The following is a 12,242-nucleotide window of genomic DNA, read 5'->3' as shown; positions in this document are numbered from 1 at the left end:
ACGAATATTTTACGGTGAAAATTCAGGTGGAGTCAACTTTAAATGAAGTTGATAATTAAGAACTGTTAGATGATTTGATTGATTTGATTAAATTTTTATTTACTGCTATTAACTTCACATGAAGTCAACTACACCTGAGTTTTCACCATATTTTATAAAAACAAAGGTATAAATTGTAAGCTACTCAAGTACTCATAAGTAATCATATTTATCTTTTACGTTTAATAAACATTAGAATGAAATAACAAAAAGTAGAAATAGAAATTTTTGTATCAATACGACATAAGTGAGAAAGAAAAAACTTTGGCCATTAATTTAGAACTCATTGTAAAACAGAGTTGGTGAAAGTCCAGTATGTATCTACAGCCACAAGAATACCCCAGATTTTTTTTAATATAACTCCTTTGACGTTAACACCCTCACCACAAAACTAAAATAAGAAAAAAAAAGAAAAGAAAACAGAGGAGGGACAGAGTAATAGGCATGTTAGTACAATTTTGGTGAATAATTTCAAAATTCCATCATAAATGTACAAGATTGTTATTGAATCTGGAAGCATCAGTAAGAACATTCCATTCTGTGAACTCTGTCCCTCAGAATTCCGTTATACAAAGCGATTCTGTTAGCTGGCATTTCACGAAGGTTTCTGCAGTTGCTTGATCTTGATGATACTCTGTTTTGCTTCCTCTGTTCTTCTTCACTCCTTTCTATTCTCTCTTTGACGTTCTCAGCAAATTGAACTCTCTTCTTCTTCTTCTTGCTCAGCTTCCTCTCCCTCTTCTTTTCTTCTGGAAATTAAACAGAGAGCAAAATCATGTGAGTGGATGACTTGAGAAGAAGGAAGTGAAGAAGAGAAGCAGGGGAAGTGAATGATTGTAATTTACCTGAAGACAAGCAAGAGCGTAAGATTTGGTTGTTGGATTGAGGAGAATGATGATGAATCTTGTGGCGGGAGAAAGCAAGGTAAAGCACAGTGCTAGAGAGAACCATAGCTGTGGTGAAAACAATACCCTGTGAGATAGAAGCCATAGAGATGGAGGACTTGTGTGTTGACCAGAGCAAGGGGAAGAAGGGATGATGCTGTTGACAATAAATAGAAAGAGAGAGAGAGAGAGAAGGAGGTGGTTGAGACTATGAATATGATTGTGAAGGTGTAGAAGAAGCTTCACGGGTAGATGGTGCCAAATAATATAAAAAATGAGAAAAGAAAAGAAAAAAGGAAGTGGAAATTAAATGTTGGGATTGTGGTCAATATAAGAAAAAGGAATGGCAGTAGTTAATTGGTTGTTAGAGATGAGAGTATCTAGATTTCTCTCATCAGAAATGAAGAGAAAGAGAAAGAAAAGAGGAGGAAATTTCAGGTTTGGTCGGGCGGGGCGGTGTGTCTCTAACTTGTAATTGCCTCTCTGCTTTGTTTTTGGCTTTTTCTTTGCTTTTATGAGTTTATCACTTTATCCAAATCAGCCATCACAAATTTTACTCCTATTCAAATAAAAAAAAATATTTATCACGAAAATTCAGGTGAAGTCGACTTTACGTAAAATTGATACCTAAAAGTCGTTGAATGAAAATTTAGTCAAATCAGTCAAATCATCTAACAATTTTTAAGTATCAACTTCACGTGATGTCGACTTTAACTGAGCTTCTACCTACTCTATATATTACCAACCAAGTTAGCTAAAAACTGTATTTGTTAAGAAAATATAATAAAAAAAAATTTAATCAAAATTTAATAGTAATTGTCAAGGCATATATTAGTAAGACTAATTAAGAATAAATTGGAGAGAAATTCATAAAACGGAAATTCTAAAATGCGGTTGCGGTTTGCGTTGGGTCCTTGTGTTCCTCAGGTGGGGTCACTCCTCCACAAACTTCTCCTTCAACAGAATTGAGATTTGACTGCTAAAAAGACATCAAATTTTTCTTCTAAATTGAATATCAATTGAGAATACTTCTGAAAGAAATATCAATTAAGAATAGTTTAACAACCATGTTAATTATAAGCTTTATCTCACCTAATACTTATAATTATTAGTGTTTAAAGTGAAAGTTATACGTAATTTTATCCTACAAAAAATGAAGTGATAAGTTTTATGCAAGTATATAAAAATTAAATAAAAGGTAATCACTTAGGTAAAGATGTCTTTTGTTAAAGATATTTTTATATTGTGCTTTAATTAGTTTCTATATAATTTATTTGATGTTTCTCATCACATATTATTAAATTTTTTAAAAGATTTTCTTTTCAAAAATAATAAAAAATATTATTTTAGACTAAAAGTCTAAAACCAAAAAGATAATAAATTAACTATTAAATTTTTTTTAAATTATTTATATAAAAAAATATATTACATTCATCAAAAAATATATATATATAAAACAAGCTCTTAAAATTTTTACAAATAAAAAAATAATTAATTTATATTCGTACAATATATAAAATAATTACTATATTATTATATTATAGATTAAAATTTATTAATTTAAATTTTGTTTTCATTTTTAGTATAAACATTAAAAATAAATAAATTTTTTATAACAAGATGTAGTGTAACAAAATATATATAATATTAATTAATTTTTAAAAAATTATGAAAAAATGATTTTTTCTAAAAAAGTGTTATTAGAAAATTAACAAAATATTAATTTCAACTAATATGATATAATAGGTTATTAAATATATTTAATACAAAACACATTGAATATAAATTTTTATTGAGTTTAAATTTTAAATAATTTTTAATTGAATTTCGAATATTTTTATTTTGAAGAGTATAATATTTTAACGTCATTTTTTCGTATTTTTTTAATTGAGTTTTTTATTTTTTAAATTATAAACCTTATTCATAATTAAGAGTAATGTTTTAACACCGTCAATTAGTCACACATATAAAAATACCAAAACAATTCTATTGTCATAATTATAATCTAACTTTATAAGCAATACAATACAATAAAACTATATATAAGTAATATAACTAAATTTTATCTACATCTATAGTCACATTTCATAAATAATATAATCAAATTATATTTATATTTATAATTAAATTATGAATAAAAATACAAAAAATTATTATGATAGTTAATTTTTTTCGTTCATAATTTTTTTATTATTTTTGTTGTGAAAAGTTTAATTATTTTTTAAAAAAGATAATTGAATAACACAAAAAAGTCTTATTAAGAGTAATTTATTTATATATGATTAAAAAATAATTGAATAATTATATACGGTAAAAAATTAATATTATTAAAAGATAAAATTAAAACTTATTTTAAAATTAAAAATAAAGTTTATTTAAAAATAAAATAAAAAATCATGCTTTTTTTCTTTTTTCTAAAATTTATCTACGAGTGATTCTATAAATATTTTATGATGAATAAAAATATTAAACTCGTACTAAAATTTATTCTAATAAAATTTATTTTTATTCTACTAAACGTTAAATAAATTATCGAAAAGAATTTTATTTTCTCCATTAGAGAAAAATGATAAACTTCCATACTTCTATTATATTATGGCAATAATTTGGCCTGTTATTTTGTAATAATAATAATAATAAACAAGTATGTCATAGTAAAAGAAGAAGTACGTCACCAAATAATTTATCATCCGAATTATATATGAATCAAATTGATAATATGAGGACTAACACTACAAAAATCGATAATAAGATTAGGGACTTATAAAACCTTGTTTAGGCTCACAGAAAAAACGTTTATATTTGTATGATATATAAAACAATTATCATATTATTATTATTACATTATAATTATATATATATATATATATGAGTAAAAAAAGTCTAACTGTTTTAAAGTAAAATTTTATTTTAATATTTGATTAAATATTCTTATATTTAGTACTTTTTTTTTTGCACTTCCTCTTAGTTAAAAATATAATTATTATAATTTTTTAGTTATTATTGTTAGGGGTGTTCACTGATCGGATATGACTGAAATTTCGATCCAATCCGCACTAAACTCATTAGATCAAATTCGATATTTGCACTTTTTATGTTTGGATCAGATGTCAAATATATCCATAAAATAAAAAATATTAAAAAATTTTATTTTTATAAAAAAAGTCAATAATTTTTTTTGTTTACATTTTTAAACATATTTACTTCTATCTGATTAGAATGTGGATGATGCAGGAGCAAGTAGAGTTAGTAGGTTAATTATATTAGTTAATCGTAATAAGGGAATACAAGTCCCATATTATTTAGGATAGTGAATTTTGTGTTATGTATTAGTCTCATATTGTCCAAGTTATGAAGGTTTTTCCTTCTCCTACTAGTATAAATAACTGATGTACCTTTTATTTATGAAATAGAGTTGAAGTTTATTTTTGAATATTAAATAAGTTGTGTGCTTATTTTCCTCTAGGCTCTTTGAGAGTAAGAGGTGCATCCTTGGTCTGGCCAAGGTAAGTTTATGGCTACTTTCACTATAGTGGAGTTATTAACTTCTCCAAGATTGGTCCGATCATCTTACAGATCAGATCATATCCACAAATTACATATCAGATACGCATAAATACAGTGGATTTATGGTTATGATCTAATCTATGAACACCCCTAACTACTACTATAGGTTTATTGTTGCAAAAGAATACTTTTTTATTATAAACCATTATTAGATCTTAATTACCATTAAAATAACTTAATTGTCAACAAAGAGATAATACTCAAAAATTTCGATTTACTCAATTTAGTCTCCCAATTTAATAGTTATGACTCACATTGGTTCCTGATCTTATTTTTGTCACATATTGAGATGGACTAACGACTGCTACATTATACATTCTAGCGACTATTTGATGTAACAATTGAAATTTTTTTTACCTTAATTTTTTTTCAACTAAACACTTAAAACCCTAATATGAGTCACGGATATCTAAGTTAAAAAATCAAACTAAGTAAATTAAAACTTTAAAAATCAGACTATAACTCGAATATAACTTCAAAACAAAACTTTAACTCATTTAGTGATTAATTTAAATGAGAATAAAATAAATTAAAATTTAACATAATTTTTATCAATATTTTCAAATTCGAAATTTCTATACCAAAATTAACTAGAATTTCTCTTTAAATTAAAAATTTAATGAAATAGTGACTTTAATTATCTTAACTAATGTCCTAATTAATTATTTTTATGTCTTAAAAAACTGTATATGAGAATAAAATAATTAATTTGTCTACTTTAATAAATAATTATTTTACTAAAATGAAAGAAACTATTTTTTTAGAATTTTTTAAGAACTAATTAATATTATATATATTTTGTTACACTATATTTAGTTATAAAAATTTTATTTATTTATAATGCTTATATTAAAAATAAAAAAATTTAATTAGTAAATTTTAATCTATAATATAATAATAATTATTTTATATTTTACGAATATAAATTAATTACTTTTTTATTTATAAAAATTTTAAGAGGTTTGAGCTTGTTATATATATATATATATATATATATATATATATATTTTGATGAATGTGATAATTTTTATATAAATAATTTAAAAAAATTTAATAGTTAATTTATGATTTTTTTTTTGTTTTAGTTCAAATTAAATATTTTTTATTATTTTTAGAAAGAAATTTTTTTAAAAAATTTAATAATATATGATGAAAAATATCGAATAAATTATACAAAAATTAATTAAAATACAACATAAAAATATTTTTAACAAAAATGAAATATGTGTTTTTATCTTAATAGTCACTTAAATAAAAATGATAAAAATATTTCTCTTTTGACTCTTGATGTAAACATAACAAATTTATCTACTTTAAGAAAAGAAAAGAAATCTATCACACTATTGTCCTGTCATACATTTCCTACACAGACATAACGTTTTGTCTTTGATGAAAATCAATCTCTCTTAGTTTGACATTTGTTGATTGTTCTCTCCATTTATTTCTACTTTGTTTGTGTATCAGATATTTCATTCACGCGGCACTTGCGTGACTTGTTTCGCAAATGATGTTAACATTCTTCAGAAAAGAATCGTAACGGACCTGGAAACAACGAACGCCTTCAGTTCTAACACCGTATTTATTTCCATTCACCAATTGATCGATACGTAAATTTATTACTGCGAATCATAAATTGAGTTGTCCCACGTGAGGGAGTGTGAACTTGTTACATGTGTGAGGTGTGATTCCAATTCAATCTATATAAGCATGCAATGCCATTCAGCGCTTTCATCATCATCATTCATCATATTCATACTCCATAATCCATACTTCAATCTAGTCTAATCTATACGATAGTGGCAGCACTTCGGTTGGATAATTTGTGACCTGTTACGTTTGACGCGTGTTGTGCTCTGCAATTATTCATCAACAACAGATTATCTCAACTGTACAACCGACTGTAACACGTGTCCGTCTTAGGATCATCACATATCCAAGATATAATAAGTCTTGCGTTTTATATGGATGATCAAACATCATATTTTTTCTTATGTTAACTATAAATTTATGGAAAAGTATATGAAACTAACTCTAAATCAACTAAAAATAAAATAATTTAGTTAATTATAAATATAATAATTAGTTTTATTTATTTATGATTTAAAATATTAGTTATTAAATATTTTATCATATTTAAATTAGGAGAAGATATATTTAGTATCATTGCAACATGAATGACAAAAATTGATTTAATTAGTTTTTGTCTTTTTATTCTCCTTTTTTTTCTAAATACCTAAAATATGATAAATCAGAAAACAGATTTAGAATCATCTAATTTATAAAAAAAAACATCCTAATACCTAATATAAGTACATAAAAATTTTAAATTCATCTAAAAATATTTAACTAATTTTTTACTAAAATCATATTGATTCTCTAGCATTATTGTAAATTTATTGGTTATAAGCTCTTTTTAGCGTTGTGCAGCAGTGAATTACGATAAGAGTAACAGTTATCTTACAAATAATATAGTTGGTTTAAATGAACTATTATTCATGTACAAGTTGAGGATCAAAATATAAAGAAAAAAAAATAGGGATAAAATAAAAGTCATTTTAACGAGAAAAAGAAAAGAAAAGGAAAGGAAAACATATTTGAAGTACACGTGCTGAGCTGCTAGTATATTCTTTTAATTTGGATTAGGTGCAAGCCAATGAAAAGAGTCCACTTAGATTGGTAGTAGAGTTAATTTGGAATTCTCTGAAACCCTTCTTGCTATCTCACCACCAAGGTGGACTTGGGGTAACCATATATAATCCACAGCATCAACTCAAGGTTGATTTACTCATCACTCACCACTTCACTGGAATTTTATCATTTAATTGAAGGGATGTTTTTCATTGTCTGCAGAAATTGTGAGTTGGATGAAATGCAACTCACCTCTTTGTATTTAATTTCAACAAGTGAAATATAAGTATTCTAAAAGAGACTGATTGAATTATGTTAAAATATTTAGTCGTAGTAATTACTAATTATTTTGTGTTCGTTGATATATGTTATTTTATACGCTTTTAATTTATATTTTGTATTTTAATATATATTTTATGTAAATAATTAATTTAATATTAATTTTTGACGTATTATTTGTAAGAAGTTTTAAGGGGAAAATGATAACTGGTAATAGGCTAATAGCTGCATCTCACTAGGTTCTAGAGCATTTGTTTACGAATAACCTGCTTGCATTCTTCATTTTCAGTGCATATAGCAGTTGTCATATGACAACAAATTGAGCTCCCATTTTCAATGTCACACACTTCGTAGATAGAATAGGTGAAACCATGTACCATAAATGGACCATTGTTACGCAAAAACCAAATATGGGAACAAAAGAAACCCTGTTTAAGAAAACCAGAAACATTACATCTCACATTATATAACTGAAGTCATACAAGCCGACACATCTAGCAATCCATCTCTAAAAGACATTAAAATTATTCCTCACTTTAATTAAAAAACCACAAGTACTAAAAAAGTACTACATAATATAATATAATGTAACATAGTATATGAACAAATCAAAGTACAAAATGAAATGAGTTAAGTAGTAAGGATAGGGGGCAAGTAGTCAGTTTTGGTTCCAAGAACACGACCCTTTGTGTCAGGGAAGAACTCAAATCCTGGAAGCTCGGTGACAGTTCCATCACCGGAAATGCCAACGGGGTAGCGCAGAAGGTGGCCGGGGAGGTCATGGTCAAGGGACTCACTGGAATACAGATCCCAATACTTGTCAGCAACCTGGTTCACCATCTTGATACATTCTTCACTCTCAGGCTGGAGGAAGGATTCTCTGATCATGCCAAGGTGCTCATACCACAGCGCAAGGCGGAAACCATGGATCTGTCCCCTTGCTAGCTCCCTTGCACTCAAATAGTATGGCTGATAAGCTCCCATGGCTATTTCCGAGTCTCTTGCACCATCCATCGATCTCTGGTTGATGTTTGCAGATCCAATGATTATGTATTCATCATCAACTGCACAAAGAATATAACAAAACAAAAGAGTTTCCATCACTCACTCAAACCTTTTATCATCAAAAGAAATGTAGATGATTCCAAATGTATGTTACCTATCATCATCTTGGCATGGACATAAATCATGAATCGACGGTTCTCCTGGGCTTTTATGTAATCAGAATCAGGGTCTGGTCTCTCTGAAGGCTCATATTCTCCTGGCTTCTTGACCTCCCGGTTGCCGAGGCAGAAGAATGTCAAATAGTTTCTGGGATCTTCCACAATTCCCTTGGCATTGAGTGCCTCAACTATATCCTTGTACATCATCTCCATTGTCCTCCTCTGCCAATCCAATATGGCTTGAACTGAACCACTCTCTGGGAACCCCTCTGGCCACATTGGAACCACAATGTACACAGTGAACCTCTCCCCGGCTTCGATTTTGCTTACAATCTTAAGTGAAAGCTCCTTTGGAATTAGATGCAAAGCACCAATGTCCTCAGGCTTAATGTCATCAGGGCTCCATCCAAAACAGCTTCCGAGGAAATACTGATTCTCGATATAGATGAAATTCTTTGCGCGCCTAATTGCATGGATATAAGCATCTTGGATGCTACGGTCTATGATGTTATCCTTTCCACTAACAAGGCCAGCTCTGGCAGCATCTTCAGGAGTCTCTGGGAAGCCAAAAGCAGCTCCACCATCAATTGATCTGAATAACTGAACATTCCATGTCTCTTGATCTTCCGCGAATGTTACTGGGGATGGCGGGATGATGACATCTTCAAGCTCTCTCAGTGGAATGAGCAAGTCCTTTCCACCTTGCTTCCTCCATCTCTGCTCGAAGTTGAACAGAACATCCCATGCAATAGGCCCTTCGAGGCGAGAGTGGATGTCATGCCAAGGCTCCCTAGGACCACCTTTCATGATGGAAGCACCGGCAAAGTTTGGCTGATGAAAATCATCATGGTGCGCGGTGTCCAAGGTTCTGAAAAGTGAGTGGAATTGAGTGTCATATCTTCCATCACAGAGATCAATACCCCCAACAAAGCTCACTATCCTTCTCTTACCCGAATCTCCACTAGGCATATCACTATCCACCACCACAATCTTCTGGTGATGAGTAAACATTGTAGAGATTTGCAAATCCTGAATAATGCTTCCACCATCATCAGGATTCCGAGGGCACAAAATACAATGCACTTCAGTTCCTTGGAAGTACTTCTCAGTTTCTTCATCATGAGTAGCCATCAACCCATCTTTTTTCAACAATGGAACAGATGTTCTGTCATCCCAAACAAGCATCAAGACTCTGACACCCTCATTCGCCTTCTTCTTGAGAAGCTCACCAATTGTTAAGTCTCCACCAGGCTTTGGCCTCCTGGAATCCCTCACCAATGTTATCTCAGTGTAAACAGACCAACCGGTTATGTATATCAAGTGCCTCGCTTTTTCGATTGCATCAAACACATCCTCCCAGCACCTATGAGGCTGGTAAGTCTGGCCTCCAGCAAGGGGTATTTTGGGGACAAAATTATCAGGGACATGAGCATCCTGGTAAAGAGAAACCTTGCAGCCTCTTCTTTGCGAGAAGAAGGTGTAAGGAACACCAGGGAATTTAGCACTCCTAACACCACGTGCCCAGTTCTTGTCTTTTGTGACATCAAAGTATTGCAGCTTCACATGAATCTTTGAGTTCCCATGAATTGGGTTCTTATCCTCATCCAATATCTCAACCCATCTATCTACTTCCTCACCATCCAAGACATCCTCAACAGGCACGTATGCTCTTCCGATTAAGGTTGCTCCAATGGGATTGTCATCTTTCACAGTGAATATGATGTTTGATGCCATGTGGGCACAGTAAATGTGAAAAGATTCGTACCATCTGGGATTACTATGGTCTTTTTCTATAATCCTGGTCCTTCCAACTCGTGCTTTTTCCAGATCAATGGTTGCATACAGTTTGGTAACTCCTTTTCCAAAACCAACTGTCTCCTCGATGTTTTGCACCAGCTGAATCAGAGCAACGGATATGCAATTAGCATTACAATTTATATGAGTCTCCAGCATTCTTGAGTTTTACGTTTCTCCTTTTTGGATAAAATACAGCATGTGTGAAATAAAGGATAGAGGATCATAATAAAGTAACAGTTATTGGGGTTGGAAAAATAAAAATAGCAGAATCAACAAAATGTCAGTATTTTTATTCATGCCAAGGAACCAATTAAATTACAATTTGAGAATTCTCTCAAAGCAGGATCATTGACTGTAACAACCATCCATTCAAACCTTACAATCAACAAATCAACATTTTGGAGTAGCAAAATATTGTATAGAATTTATTCTGTGGGACTGAATCATAAAGTATCAAAATGAGGCCTTAAGAGAAATTAGGAACTCTGCTATACGCATATACCCGAACAAGTCGCACGTCAATAGAATCTGTTTTTTTTTTTTTTCCATTTTTTTAGGACTATGTGCATAAGCAAACCTACATAGATCACAGTTGGTTTAACGGTCGATTTCAACGAGTAGTGTTATAAACCTATAATCACAATATCTTTCCCCAACAAAACTGATGAATGAACAATTGGCATCGTATCTGTCTAGTTGATCCAAAATTCTAAAGAATCGCAATCGCATTATTATTTAATAATCTTCGATAGCATTTTTTTCTCACCAAAAATTAATATACCTCCGTGGATAACGTCGTGATGTGTATATATAGTATTTTTGGTTGAAAAAAGAAAGAAAATATCAGAATTCACACGTCATCCGCAAAATCTAAGTAACACTGAGAACTTTAGCCGAAACATGTGGCATGGCTTTATCCTACAAGACTACAACAAAACCTCCTTCCGCTTCTTCTTTATTTGTGAAAGCAATTAAAGAAATGGCTTATGAAATCAATGAGAGGCTCAAGGGAGGGAGAAGATTAGCTACCTTGGTGAAAACATTGCCACCACTTGTCTTGAGCTTATCGACCTCATAGATGGTGACATGGAGAGTCCCGTGCAGGAGAATTTGCGCCATCACACTCAACCTACAATCACAGATCAGATCAGATCAGATTAGATCAGATCACAGTCACAGTGAAGATCGAAAATCAGTTGAAAGCAGGTGTGCTTAATTAGCAGAGTAGATTGAGTTGAAATTAAAGAGTAAGAGTAGATCGTAGATTAAACACCGAATCTAAGCACGAAGAAGAAGAATAGGAGGGAAAAGAGACTAACCGGTATCAGTGCAGAAGAGAGGAGAGAAAGTGAAGAGAGAGATGTTGGAGAAAAGAAGAAAAGCAGTCACTATATAAATATTAAATGTAAATTAATAATTTGATTATAATAGCAGCTTGCATTGATGTGGGCAATGAGAGGGTAATGGGCTCCATCCCTTGATGTTGCTGCCAATTGTCAATTGCCATGTGCCTCCCTCTCATTCTCATTTCAACAAGGCTGATTAAAATTAAAAAAATAAAAAATTAATTGGTATTAAGAGAGTCAAATCTATTACTCTTTCATAATTTAGGCAGAAATTGAAGCCATTTAAGGTGAAAACTCGAGTCAAATTGATACCGAGAGTAATTGTATAAAAACTAAATTAGTGAAATTATCTAATAACTCCTAAATATCAACTTTATATATGAAGTCGACTTCACCTGAATAATTTTCACAGTCATTTAATTTAGCGACTAAAGTTCTTTGATGTGTTTTGGTTTGAAAGCAGTAGTTGTAGATGGACGTGGCTGTCGGCACAGCACATCTGCTCGGAAAAATGAAGTAAGATGGGATGACTCCCTAAC

The 12,242-nt window shown here is 30.5% G+C and overlaps 2 protein-coding genes across 2 annotated transcripts; both read right to left on the bottom strand.

Annotated features, from left to right (window-relative positions):
• Positions 1-287: 287 nt before the first annotated feature.
• LOC112703760 (uncharacterized) lies at positions 288-1,402 on the bottom strand. The gene is made up of 2 exons (XM_025755343.2): positions 885-1,402; positions 288-788 (listed from the first exon to the last, which is right to left on the bottom strand). The coding sequence occupies exons 1-2, from the start codon at positions 1,027-1,029 to the stop codon at positions 559-561; spliced, it is 375 nt and encodes a 124-aa protein (XP_025611128.1). The 5' UTR covers positions 1,030-1,402; the 3' UTR covers positions 288-558.
• Positions 1,403-7,828: 6,426 nt separating this feature from the next.
• Positions 7,829-11,952, bottom strand: LOC112703759 (phospholipase D alpha 1). The gene is made up of 4 exons (XM_025755342.3): positions 11,677-11,952; positions 11,387-11,486; positions 8,557-10,456; positions 7,829-8,461 (listed from the first exon to the last, which is right to left on the bottom strand). The coding sequence occupies exons 2-4, from the start codon at positions 11,474-11,476 to the stop codon at positions 8,028-8,030; spliced, it is 2,424 nt and encodes an 807-aa protein (XP_025611127.1). The 5' UTR covers positions 11,477-11,486; positions 11,677-11,952; the 3' UTR covers positions 7,829-8,027.
• Between the last annotated feature and the right edge of the window lie 290 nt (positions 11,953-12,242).

The sequence above is a fragment of the Arachis hypogaea genome, chromosome 7 (genome assembly GCF_003086295.3).
Source record: "Arachis hypogaea cultivar Tifrunner chromosome 7, arahy.Tifrunner.gnm2.J5K5, whole genome shotgun sequence".
Lineage (NCBI taxonomy): Eukaryota > Viridiplantae > Streptophyta > Magnoliopsida > Fabales > Fabaceae > Arachis > Arachis hypogaea.
Note: the sequence above shows the minus strand (reverse complement) of the source record. Positions and strands in the feature narration are given on the sequence as shown.

Excerpts from the sequence above, each read along its gene's own strand:
- LOC112703760 (XM_025755343.2), bottom strand. The coding sequence starts at position 1,029 with ATGGCTTCTATCTCACAGGGTATTGTTTTCACCACAGCTATGGTTCTC. Across the intron at positions 789-884 it reads ACGCTCTTGCTTGTCTTCAG|AAGAAAAGAAGAGGGAGAGG; the intron begins GTAAATTACAAT and ends TTTAATTTCCAG.
- LOC112703759 (XM_025755342.3), bottom strand. The coding sequence starts at position 11,476 with ATGGCGCAAATTCTCCTGCACGGGACTCTCCATGTCACCATCTATGAG. Across the intron at positions 10,457-11,386 it reads GTGGCAATGTTTTCACCAAG|CTGGTGCAAAACATCGAGGA; the intron begins GTAGCTAATCTT and ends GCTCTGATTCAG. Across the intron at positions 8,462-8,556 it reads CCATGCCAAGATGATGATAG|TTGATGATGAATACATAATC; the intron begins GTAACATACATT and ends TTCTTTGTGCAG.